This window comes from Lipotes vexillifer, unplaced genomic scaffold, assembly GCF_000442215.2.
Source record: "Lipotes vexillifer unplaced genomic scaffold, Lipotes_vexillifer_v1.1 scaffold1017, whole genome shotgun sequence".
Taxonomy (NCBI): domain Eukaryota; kingdom Metazoa; phylum Chordata; class Mammalia; order Artiodactyla; family Lipotidae; genus Lipotes; species Lipotes vexillifer.
The window spans coordinates 686950-698792 of NW_006772141.1; the positions used below are offsets into that span (position 1 = coordinate 686950).

The 11843-nt window shown below is 48.7% G+C and overlaps 1 protein-coding gene across 1 annotated transcript; it reads right to left on the bottom strand.

The window, feature by feature from the left end:
• Positions 1–5755: 5755 nt before the first annotated feature.
• LOC103081271 (interferon alpha-inducible protein 27-like protein 2) lies at positions 5756–7359 on the bottom strand. Its single transcript, XM_007447312.1, has 4 exons — positions 7353–7359; positions 7170–7199; positions 6494–6655; positions 5756–5955 (listed from the first exon to the last, which is right to left on the bottom strand). Exons 1-4 carry the CDS (start codon positions 7357–7359, stop codon positions 5756–5758), a joined length of 399 nt encoding a protein of 132 aa, XP_007447374.1.
• Between the last annotated feature and the right edge of the window lie 4484 nt (positions 7360–11843).

The following is an 11843-nucleotide window of genomic DNA, read 5'->3' on the forward strand; positions in this document are numbered from 1 at the left end:
ACAACAGTGAGAGGCCCGCATAACGCAAGGAAAAAAAAAAAAAAAAAAAAGATAGTGTGGGTTAGAGTCCCAATCTCAGTTTTAGCTGGATTTGAGTCCCATCTGAGTTGTGCAGTTTCAGAAGGACATGGGGAGGCAGAGGCAAATTCTCATTGTGGGGATCTAGGATAGATTCCTGTCTTCATCAGAGTGGCAGAGGCTGCTAGCAGTCACCTGATGCCTACTATTTCCTTCTGGTGCATATGAAGAGAGCCCTGATTTTTGGCCAGGTGCATGATTCCCAGCCAAGGATTGCATTCCCAGTCCTCTTGCGGGAAGGTGTGCTCACCAGACTGGGTTCTGGCCAGTGGGATGTGAGTGGAACTGAAGTATGCAACTCTCTGGGTATGCACTTAAGGGGAGTGGGTGAGTCCGCCTTGCCCCTTGGCCCTTTCCCATGGGCTCTGCTGCAGGTGGGGGAGTGACAGTCTTCCACCCTGCAGTTGACAGCAGCACCTTAAGGAAGCAGAGCAACAAGACTGCAGGAGCCTGGGCCTCCCTGAGCAGAGCCACCACTCCAACTGAGACACTTATACAACCAAGTAACAGAGAAAGAAACTTCTCTTGTTTAAGCCAAGAGGGCATCTTTTACAACAAGCAAACGTAGATTTTCATGAACATGGGGGCATCTTTTGATTGCAAGCAACAGAAGAATCAGTCCAACAAAGAGAGTTGCTTTTACCTGTTCCTTCTCAAAGTCCCACTAAAATAACAGCAAAGGACTAAAGAAAGGCTTAAACCCACATCAACAAAGAGACAGGAAGAGAAGATGAGAGTAACACAATTTAGAAGCCAGAAATCACATGGACATGGGGTTCCACTTAGCAGTCCCAAGAAAGCTGAATCTTAAGGTGTCAGTGGGGAAGGGGAGAAAGAGGTAACTCTGCCCTTAGGGCCACCAAAACCTCGGCCGTTGGAGTGGCTACCGGAGGTTGGCATTAAGGTGGACTGGCAGCAAGAGGGCTGGCTGGAAGTCTATTTAGGAAGCAGGTAGACCCCCAGGTAGCCCCCTCCAGCAGACGCCTGGAGGTTTACTTTTGGTGAGGTTGGGTCTCTGGGCCAGGAGGCACCAGGAGCCAGGAGCTGCACGCTAAGAATGACAGTCTCCATACAAGCGCTGAGACCCTCAGTCTTCACTGATAGGCACCAGAACGCTGCAGCCAGGTTATAACATCCAAAACAGAAGGAGGAAGATTCTTCTTGGGAATCTTACCAGCACAAGAAAAGAAATGCTCATATTCTGATACCTGGGAAGGGGATGCCCAATGAAAGGTTCATCCAGACCACATACGGTCCCAAAGTTGACAAGAGCCACTCCTGTGGCAGAGCCTGTCATGGGACATCTGTGAAGACCTCAGACATAAATGGGAAGCAGACTAACCCCCCGTGTCTCTGGCCCTCTCCCGCCTTTCACCCTCGGCCCTGGGGCACTCACCCTCTGACAGAAGTGCAGCTTCACCACTGGCTTACCCACCCCCTGAAAGACTCGAGGGACCAAGGCTGGTCTGAGACTGTGGAAAACAGAGGTGGGGGGAGTGCAGCGGGCCCAGGAGGGATGCAGACCAAGGTGTCAGGACGTCCATGGCACCTGGGCTGGGGGAGGGAGGAAAGGGCTTCTGTTTCCTAGAAGCCCCACCGTCTGTCCTCCTGAGTCCCCACAGCAACTTCCGGGACACCTTTGGGGCACCCTAAATACCCACAGAGCAATTCTGAACGCCCCGGGACAAGAAGATCAAAGTAAATAACATTAAAAATATATTTACTCTGGTTAAGACACTGCCCGTGACTCACCACATAAAATACACACACTATTTCAAGAAAGGCAACACTGCTGCCCCTGTTTTCATAGACATTGTTGAAAGAACCTGTAAGAGATGATCCAAAGTCCCTAACTCCTGCTGCTATTGAAGACGGGCATCTTTCCATAACTCGCATTTACTTTGCAGGTTATTTCCAGGAGATTTGGAGTCTTTACCTGGCTCGCTGCCCACCAGCTCTGTCCCAGCTGCCTTCTCAAGCAGTCGGCCTGTGCTCAGGGCGATAAAATAATTTTCATAATGAATCAATTTCAAATTGATGAGATTTGGGGTGGGGGATAGAGTAGTTCAACAATTACAATTCTTGTCCAGCCAGCCCTGGCCAGACTCTCTCGAATGTTGTTGCAGAAGAAATAGAAAAGAGGCGTTTCTGACAAGGAAACTAAGGAAACAGTGAACAGGCTTGGGAAACAGCATAAACAGGCCTGAAAGAGTTAAGCCATCTTGGTTATTCTTTAGGTGTTACTACTAACACACACTTGTAGCTACACGTGTCCTTCACAAAGCTGATTACTCTCTGACTCCATACGAATTACCCTTTGCATCTGGCATTTCTTCCCCCCCTACACTCCCTCATAGCACTCTTCATTTCAGAAAGAAGGTCATAGGGCTTCCCTGGTGGCGCAGCGGTTAAGATTCCGCCTGCCAATGCAGGGGACACGGGTTAGAGCCCTGGTCCGGGAAGATCCCACGTGCCGCAGAGCAACTAAGCCCGTGCGCCACGTCTACGGAGCCTGCGCTCTAGAGCCCGTGAGCCACAACTACTGAGCCCACGTGCCACAACTACTGAAGCCCGCGTGCCACAACTACTGAAGCCCGCACGCCTAGAGCCCGTGCTCTGCAACAAGAGAAGCCACCGCAATGAGAAGCCCACGCACCGCAACGAAGAGTAGCCCGCGCTCATGGCAACTAGAGAAAGCCCGCGCGCAGCAATGAAGACCCAACGCAGCCAAAAATAAATAAATAAATAAATAAATTTATTTAAAGAAAAAAGAAAGAAAGAAGGTCGGGGCCAATAACTTCAGGGACACCAGACCCGGTTGCTGAGCTGACACCAGCTTTGGCCATGAATTTGCAGAAGGAAAGGAATGCAAGACCTTCATTACTTTGAGCCGCATCACCTACCCCAGACCACGAGCCCCGGGCTATATAACCTTTCCCTATTCCCCAGGGAAGGGGGCACAGTTCTTGAGGTGCTAGCCTGTTATGTTACCCCCTTTGCCAGGCAATGATTAAAGCCATTTTCCTCATTCCTCCAAAACACTGTCTGAGTATTTCTTTTCAGCGTCCTGCACAGAGAGTCAATATTTTTTGGCATCAGTGTCTTTGGTAACAGGGATTTTCCAGCAGAAAAGGAAACTAAGAAGGACCATTTTTCAAACTGAAATTGTGCCAGGCTTTCCCTGACAAATTGCAGAGACTTAGGGATTGTCCACTGGTTTGAGTGATCTCCCTCAAGGCCCTTGGCCTGTGGCTTTGTGCAGGGTAGGCCAGCTGGGGACCAGCGCCAAAGCTGAGCTGTGTTCCCTGCTGGGATTCCAACAGATCTGGGCCCGTCTGGGGTCCTGACCTGGTGGGTCACCATGAGACAGACTGTGGAGCCTCCTGTGTGTGCGTCATCCTGATGGAAGGAGATGGGTGAAGCCTGAAAATAGGCGGGTTTCAGGAGTAATCTGAGAGCACTGTGGCTGTCCGGGGTCAGACCCCTGGGCTCCTGAGTGGGGCCTGAGCAGAAGGTAGGAAGCTGTCTTAGGCTGAGACCCCAAGACAAGGATTTGAGTGCAAGTAGTTAATTTGGGAGGTGACCCCAGAGAGCACCAACAGGGAAATGGGGGGTGACAGGGAAAGACAGGCAGCTGAGAAATGGCCCATTAGTGAGTTTGCACTGGGGGCAACTGAGGCTGACTCCTGCTACAGACCTCTGGGGGTGTTTATCCCCCAACTAAAAGCCATCACTGGCTGAGGGCTATTCTGGGGGGGACCAACACCTGACACCTCCAGCCAGCCTTGTAGGCCTCAGGGGCGGGGCCTGGCAGTGGGAACAGCAGGCGGACGCTGGGAGACGACACATGGCCGGGGGACACGGGCTAGGCTCCGACAGTGTCTGTTGCCCAAGTACAGTAGAGACAGAGGTGAACAGTATTTATGCCAGGACCTGCACATGGAAGGTCGATCTTATCAGGAGTTCATCTGGGTTTGGATTTTGTTGTTGCTATGGCTGCTGTCTGTGATCCACCGGCTTCAGATTAGGGTTCCCTGGGCTTGCGGTGGAGGCTGATTTTTCTCAGTGTCTGCTCAACCCTTGGCTAAAGGCTTCCGTTTGGTCTGTGCATCTTGGAGAGGGTCTCTGCACGCCTGCTCCACCCGCAGTGTAAACATCTGTTGCTCGTCACTAGCTAGCCTGGCGGCAAGGGCAAAAGGGGTCTCTGTGGTCCCACCCGGCCTCAGTCTGCGCAGGCGCTGTGGGCCTGGGCCTGGGGGCAGGATTTTCTCAGAAGCGTTCCCCTCCCCCTGCTTCCCTAGTGGTGGGCTGATCCTTACTGTGTGAGCCCCGGAAAGTTTAACACCCCAAATTCAGAGGTAGAGGTTTTTTTTTTTTTCTCTTTTTCTTTCCCATCTACACTGATCTTCACTTGTGCTCTGCAGGCTGCAGAGTTTACTGCCCTTCCCCCAGCAACGTGAGGCTTTTGTTCCCTAGTGGGTAGGGCTGCAGCTCCCCTCTGCCAGTCTTGCCTCAGTGAGGGAAGTTTCTCCTGACTCCAGTCTTCCTCGGGAGCACCCAGTGGGTCCTTGGAGAAAAACCTTAAGGTTGGCCTGAAGCATCCATCCTTGTAGCTCCCAGAGTTCCCTGTGCTCATGGTAGCCCATCCTTGCCCTTGAGCGATCAGTTAAGGGTTTTAGCTGAACTTGCACTGCCTGCTCTGGCCGCACCTCCCTCCTGTGGCTCAGTGCTCTCCTTGGAGGCACCTGACTTCCCTGAGAATTCAGGCCATCTGGTGGCCCTGCCTCTTAGCTCTCTTAGGGATTCAAGGAAAGTTATGCTTTTGTAGGTTTTCTGGCTTTTTCTTATTGTCGGGTGGGAGTAACGCTCTCTCCAGCTTCCTGTATCCTAAGCAGCTCTTCCTTCTTGATAGGTCGGCGAGTGGCCTACAGAATGCAGCGCCTGCACGCTGGACGCCTCCTCAAGACTATCTATTGGGGATGTAAGCAGAAGTGTTAGAACTGATATCTCATCCTTTAGAAAGACTCCAGAAAATGAGGCCACTCTGGAAGGAAGTGAGACCTCACTCTGAAGGTGAATGGAGTCTTAGGGGACACCAAGAACACCTGTCGGCAGCGAAGGAACTGGTGAATGCCAGTTGCCTTTCGATTTTCCAGACACAGCATAGTGACCATTCCTGATTCCATCTCCTCCTCTCGAGGTGCCCAGAGCCCCACTGTAACCCTGGCATACTGTCCTGTCCTTGCCCTGGTGGTCTGCATGTCAGCCTCCCCACAGCACTTTGAATAGGGTCCTGCTCACCTCTGGATGTCTGGTGCCCATTAATGAGGAAAGGCAGAGGGCTCTGGGGTCAGTGGCTCGATATGCATCCTGGCTACCCCTCACCTCTGCCTCCCTAGGAAGCTTTGTCAACCCCATCATTGAGTGAGGGGTAAACTGAGACCCACCAATGGTGCACAAGTGGCCCTGGGTTATACAGCCCATCCCCTGTAGGATGGGGACCAACCAGAGCCTCTTGCCAAGTGATTCTGTGCTTGATCAGCCTGCCACCTCCCTCTGCCCCTCTACCACAAGGCAGCCTGGGAGAATGGGGAGAACTGGAAGCTTCCAATTCACAACTCACAACCCCCCAGGGCTGCAAGGAACAGAGACAGGAAGGTGCGTGTGCAGATGATCTTTATTTCTCGTGCTTCTCTGAACTGAGTGGGAGCTTTGGAGGTTCGGCTTGGGGTACGTTTTCTCCTGGCTGGTCCCCTTCAGCTCTGGGTCCACCTGGAGGAGAGGAAGGTGCCTTTTGCGCCTTCAAAAGCAAAGCCCCAAAAGCTGACCCAACGGAGCCCAGGAGGATGTTGGATGATGTGGAGAGTCCGGCTGCCCCTGTGGGAGACAGAGGGTGAGCACAGGAAGGGTGCAGTGGCTAGTGGCTGGGGCCCCTCCGGAGGCCTGAGGCCCAGAGATCCCACCTGGATGCCTCCCCTGGGTCCTGAATCCCCCAGGGCTCTGCTTTGGACAGAGGGAGGGGGTGAATTCATGGGAAGTGAGAGACAGAGAGAGAGTCAACCACAGACCCCAAGAGCTACAGGTCCCACTGAGGCCTAGAGACGGGAGGGGACCTGCTTAGGCCACCCAGGTGTCAGATTTGGGTAGGGCTAGACCCAGAGCCCAGCTATCACATATCCTGGGCTCCTTCCCTCCTTCTCTTTTCCAGAACACCCTCACCGCTCCGCTTCCCTCCTGCGCCCAAACTTTACCCAGGACTCAGGGAGGACAGTGCGGCAGAGACAAAGGACCAGGGACATTGATGCCCACGAAACTGGAGAGAGCAGACAGGCTCTCCCTCCGGCTTAGCCGCTGGCCTGAATCCTGTGCTGGTGTGTCACACCCCGCCCCCACTTCCTCCCGCCCGGACACTTACCCACGGACTGGAGAGTGGCCACCAGGCTGCCGGCGGCAACTCCGCCCCCATTAGCAATGGCGGCCGCTGACATCATCTTGGCCGCTATGGAGGAGGCTGCGATTCCTGCCCCGGTGAAGCCCACGGCGCCCAGCACCACGGGCACAGCCCCCACGGCCAGGGCTGTAGCGGGAGAGGAGCTGGGTCGGGGCGTGGACTCAGGGGAGTGGACTCCCTTAGGAATTCCTTGACAGTTTCTGGGGACTGTCTGCTCGGAGCAGACGGGAGGCAGCCGCTTGGAGAGGGGTCCCAAGGTAAAGAAGATGGGGGCGTGGAGCCAGCTTGGGACAGTAGGTTAGAGTAGGCCCGTGGTTGGGTCTCTAAGTTGCTGGGTGACTACGGGGAAGTCACTACCCCACCCTGGGCTCCTGGTTTGTGTCTGTGTAAATGTAGGGGTGAAATAAACCAATAAACCACTGCTGTTTTTAGCAGCAAACCCCGCCGGGGATCGCGGTGACCTTTTCCGAGCGAGTACGGCTCTCGGCCCCTAAGATTCACCCGCGCGGCTCCGGGAGCGGAGGGGGGCTGGCGGACCAGCTCTCACACGCCCGGCAGCACCACCTCTCTAAGGCCTCCCTCCCATCCTGGGACCCAGGCCAGCTGAAGGCCTGGCGATGCGGGGATCCAGGAAAGTCACCTCCTCCTATCGCAGCAGCAGCCGCCCGTTCTTGAGCGAGAGAGAGAGAGAGAGAGAGAGAGAGAGAGAGTGTTGATTGAAGGAGTGAGGGAAAGAAGCGAGTCCCCTGGCCCTCCGTGGGTTGGGGTCTGGGAGGCCCGCCCCCTGCCCAGGCCACCAGCCTGAGGGGGAAGAGAAACTTACTTATCATGGTGACGCCCTCCTCGCTGCAGCTGAGCTCAGGAAATGACTAAGCTGCACGAGATGCTGTTATTTCCTGGAGAACCACTAGGGACGCGGCCGGCCCCTCGCAGCATCTCGACCCCAGTAAAACGCAGGAACGCACAATCTGCGCGCCTGCTCGCCCGCCCCCCATCCCGCTTCCCACCGCTACTCGCCGGTCTTACCCGCCTCCCACCTTCATCCCCCTAGTCCTTCTCTTCCCGGCGCCGCCTCTGCTGGCTCCCCCCGGGTGGTTCTCTCTTGTTTGGTGGCTCCACCGAAAGGAAAAGAGCCCTAAAGCACCTGAAAGCCGTTGCAAGCGGACCGGGGTTCCAAGTTGTAACATTTTGCCCCCTGATGACAAAAGAGTTGTTCGCCACAAAACAGAACAAAAAACAGAACGTAAGGAGAAAATTTAATTTCACTTCCAGAGGGAGACGCTGGTAGATTTTGGTGCATTTCCAGGCTATTTCGCTAGGACCGCCCCATCTCCGTCACTCTCTGAATGTGTAACCTCACCTCCAAGTTCCAATCACACTTGCACACTACTTTGTAAATTACTCATTTTATTTAATCGGCCGTTTTTGTTTCCCCAGGCTGTTTAATATCCTTCAACAGGATTTTTTTTAAAGTTAAATTTATTGAGGTATAATTTACACAGAGTAAAACTCAACTTTTTTTGGCCGCCCTGCTTTCCCTGGACCAGGGATGGAGCCCATACCCACTGCAATGGAAGGGTGGAGTCTTAACCACTGGACCGCCAGGGAAGTCCCAAAGCTCAACTTTTGAGTGTACTTTTCTATGAGTTTGGACAAACTTTCACAGTCGTGAAACACCGGCTCGGATACAGAACGTTTTCATCACCCATCTCCTCCATCCCCCAATTCTCTCATGCTCCTTCCTCATCAACCCCTCCCTGAGCTCCCGCCGTAGCGGCCTATGATCAGTTTTCCGTCCCTAAACATTTGCCTTTTTGTATAATTTCAACAAGATTTTTGCTTGTCATCAAACATTCTGTCCTGGGGACAAACTATAGTTCAATGTATCAGTCCGCGCGCCCCCTCCTCGCCTTTTTGTTTTGGCCTCGCAGCGCAGCATGTGGGATCTTAGTTCCCCAACCAGGGATCCAGCTGGTGCCCCCTGCATTGGAAGTGCCAGGTCTTAACCACTGGACCACCAGGGAAGTCCCCCCTTTTTAAGGGTTTAAATTCTTATTTTTGCTCTATAAGTTATCCTGGCTTGAAGTGTTTACATCATGGTTCACAAGTATTTTCTGTTAATATAGTCCTAGAGGAAGAATTGCTGGGTCAGAAACTGCACATTTCTTATGGCACTTGATACTTTATTGTTAGGTGGTCCTCCAAAAATATTGCATCAGTTTACACTCCCCCCAAAAGTATGAGAGACGATCTATTTTTCTCTGCTCCTAAACAACAATTAGCTTTGTCATTAAAATAAAAAAGACCTTTGCTGATGAAAGGTGAAAGATGATGACACTTTAATTTACATTTCTTTTTTACTTCTAATCAAGCTAAACCATTTTTAAGTTACTTAGGCTTATGCGGTCTTATTTTGTGAATTATCTTCTAGTATTCTTGGACCTTTCTTCCATTGAAGTGTTACTTTTTTTCCTTACAGATATATAGGAATTTATTTATATTTAACTATTTTAATCCTTTCTCATAGACGTTGCAAAGTTTTGTTTCCAGTTCATCACTTTTTTTTTTGAGGGGGTAGGGGGACTTTTTTTTAACACAGAAAAGTTTTTAATATTTATGCAAATATGCCAATATTTTACTTCATTATTTTTTCCTTTGTGTGCCTAAAAAAGCTATTTCTGCTAGCTATCAGATACATCATCACCTGTATTTTGGGGTTTTTTTTTCACTTTTTAAAGTTAATTATTTAATCCATATGGAATCTAGTTTGGTACATATAGAGTACTTTACATATCTGTGTATGTCTTAGACAACCAGCTCAGATATAAACACCATTTATTAAATTCCAACATTATTTATTAAATCATCTCCTATTTCCTCTTTGATTTGAAATTCCAACCTTATATTCAATATTCATATACTTGTATATATGGCAGTATACCTGTTTTGGAATATTGTATTCTGTTCCAATGAGCTATCTTTTCTGGCAACAAGATCACACTGTTTTAATGTTTATAAATTTAATATTTGATTTAATATCTGTGCTCATTTTCATTTAGGTTTAAAAAAATCTTCTGGCTCTTCCTTCCTATTAGTTCTTCAGATGAAATTTATAAATTTTTTTTTAATTTCAAAAAAAATTTTTTTTGCTATTTTGATTGAAATTGAGCTAAATTTTTGAATAAATATTCCGGGAGAAACATTTTTGCAAAAGTGATTTTTTATCGAGATATATGATAAGTCTTTCTACTTATTCTTTTTCCATATCCCTGTGTAAAGTTTTGTAGTTGTCTTTGTACAAGGACTACATATTTTTAAATAAACTTTATTTTTAAAGAAGATTTTAGATTTAAGGAAAAATTGAAAGATAGTACAGAGATTTCAAATATACCCTGCGCCCAGGTTCCCCTATTATTAACATCTTATATTATAGGGTACATTTGCTACAATTAATGAACCAATGTTGGCATGTTATTATCAAAGTCATACTTTATTCAGATTTCCTTATTTTTAACCTAATGTCCTTCTGTTACAGGATCCTATCCGGGATAACACATGACATTTAGTCATCATGTCTACTTAGGTTCTCCTTGGCTGTGACAATTTCTCATGCTTTCCTTTGTTTTGATGACCTTAATAATTTTGAGGAATACTGGTCAGGTATCCTGGAGAATGTTACCTCACTGGGATTTGTCTGAATTTTCCCTCTCATGATTAGATGAGTTATGAGTTTTGGGGAGGAAGGTCACAGAGGTAAATTGCCATTCTCATCACAGCATATCAAAGGTACATGCTATCAACTTGATTATAACTGTTGATGTTGATGGAAGACATTTTCACATATTGAGGTATGGGGAAGTCATTTTGGCTTATATGTGATTTGGCTTGAACTTTATGATGATAACTAGGACGGCCTATCAAATATCCATTGTACATCTGCCTTAACCACAACAACATAAAGAATGCAGTTATACCAGATTGTTTAGAATGTCCACTTTGAAGATATGGATGGATGCCTACCCCCTTCCCGTGACATCAATGCTAGTACTCCTTTGAAGATGAGATTCCCCCACTAGACACCAAGGTCATGTGTATGTGCTAGACTGTCTCTTTTGAAACCTTGAAGGAATGTACCCCTGTCATGTTTCATGTTCGGTCTTTGTCCTGACAAGATGTTAAACTGTGGTTCAGGCATCCAAAATGGATCTGGCTGGCCATTGTGGATGTGGTTTCAGACACATTCCTGCATCACTGAGAACCTGAATTTTCTGAAGTGTATCCAACTCAAGGACACCACCAGTCATTCTCAAAACAGTATCTGCTAACAGCTAACAGCTGCCACCTTATGGTCTTAAGGTCTCTCCTGGTAACTATGCAACCATTTTGGACCCCAACCAATTCTTGCTTAAGAAACACCCTTACTTCTTGCCAGTTCCAATCGTAATTCTTTTTTTTTTTTAACATCTTTATTGGAGTATAATTGCTTTACAATGGTGTGTTAGTTTCTGCTTTATAACAAAGTGAATCAGCTATACATATACATATATTCCCATATCTCTTCCCTCTTGTGTTTCCCTCCCTCCCCCCCTCTCTATCCCACCCCTCTAGGTGGTCACAAAGCACCGAGCTGATCTCCTTGTGCTATGTGGCTGCTTCCCACTAGCTATCTATTTTACATTTGGTAGTGTATATAAGTCCATGCCACTCTCTCACTTTGTCCCAGCTTACCCTTCCCCCTCCCCGTGTCCTCAAGCCCATTCTCTAGTAGGTCTGTGTCTTTATTCCCGTCTTGCCCCTAGGTTCTTCGTGACCATGTTTTTTTTTTTTTAGATTCCCTATATATATGTTAGCATACGGTATTTGTTTTTCTCTTTCTGACTTACTTCACTCTGTATGACAGACTCTAGGTCCATCCCAATCCTAATTTTTGACAAACAGCTTATGTAACTTCGTGCTTTTTGCCTAGATAGGCCTTCCCCATTTTGTAGTCCGGCAGAACACAATTCAAGTGCTTCTTGAATCTGTATTTCCCACACTATAGTCCTTAGCTTGGCTTGAATAAAACTCTTTTCATTTCCTATTATAGACTGTTTCTTGATTATTTCCTCTGACAATGCTGAGCTTGATCACCTGGCTGAGGTAGTGTTTGTCAGGTTTCTCCACCATAAAGCTACTTTCCCCCATTCCTTTCCATACCATCCTCTAAGGAAGGAAATCACTGCAGCCGACATTTCAGGAATGGGAGTTGATGCCTCACCTCTTTGAGGATGGAACATCTTCATAAATTATTTGGAATTATGCACAGGAGATTTGT

Coding starts and splice junctions, on each gene's coding strand:
- LOC103081271 (XM_007447312.1), bottom strand. Junction 6,656..7,169: donor TGCTGCTGCGATAGGAGGAG/GTGACTTTCCTG, acceptor CTCCCGCTACAG/CCCTGGCCGTGGGGGCTGTG. Junction 5,956..6,493: donor GGCCACTCTCCAGTCCGTGG/GTAAGTGTCCGG, acceptor TGTCTCCCACAG/GGGCAGCCGGACTCTCCACA.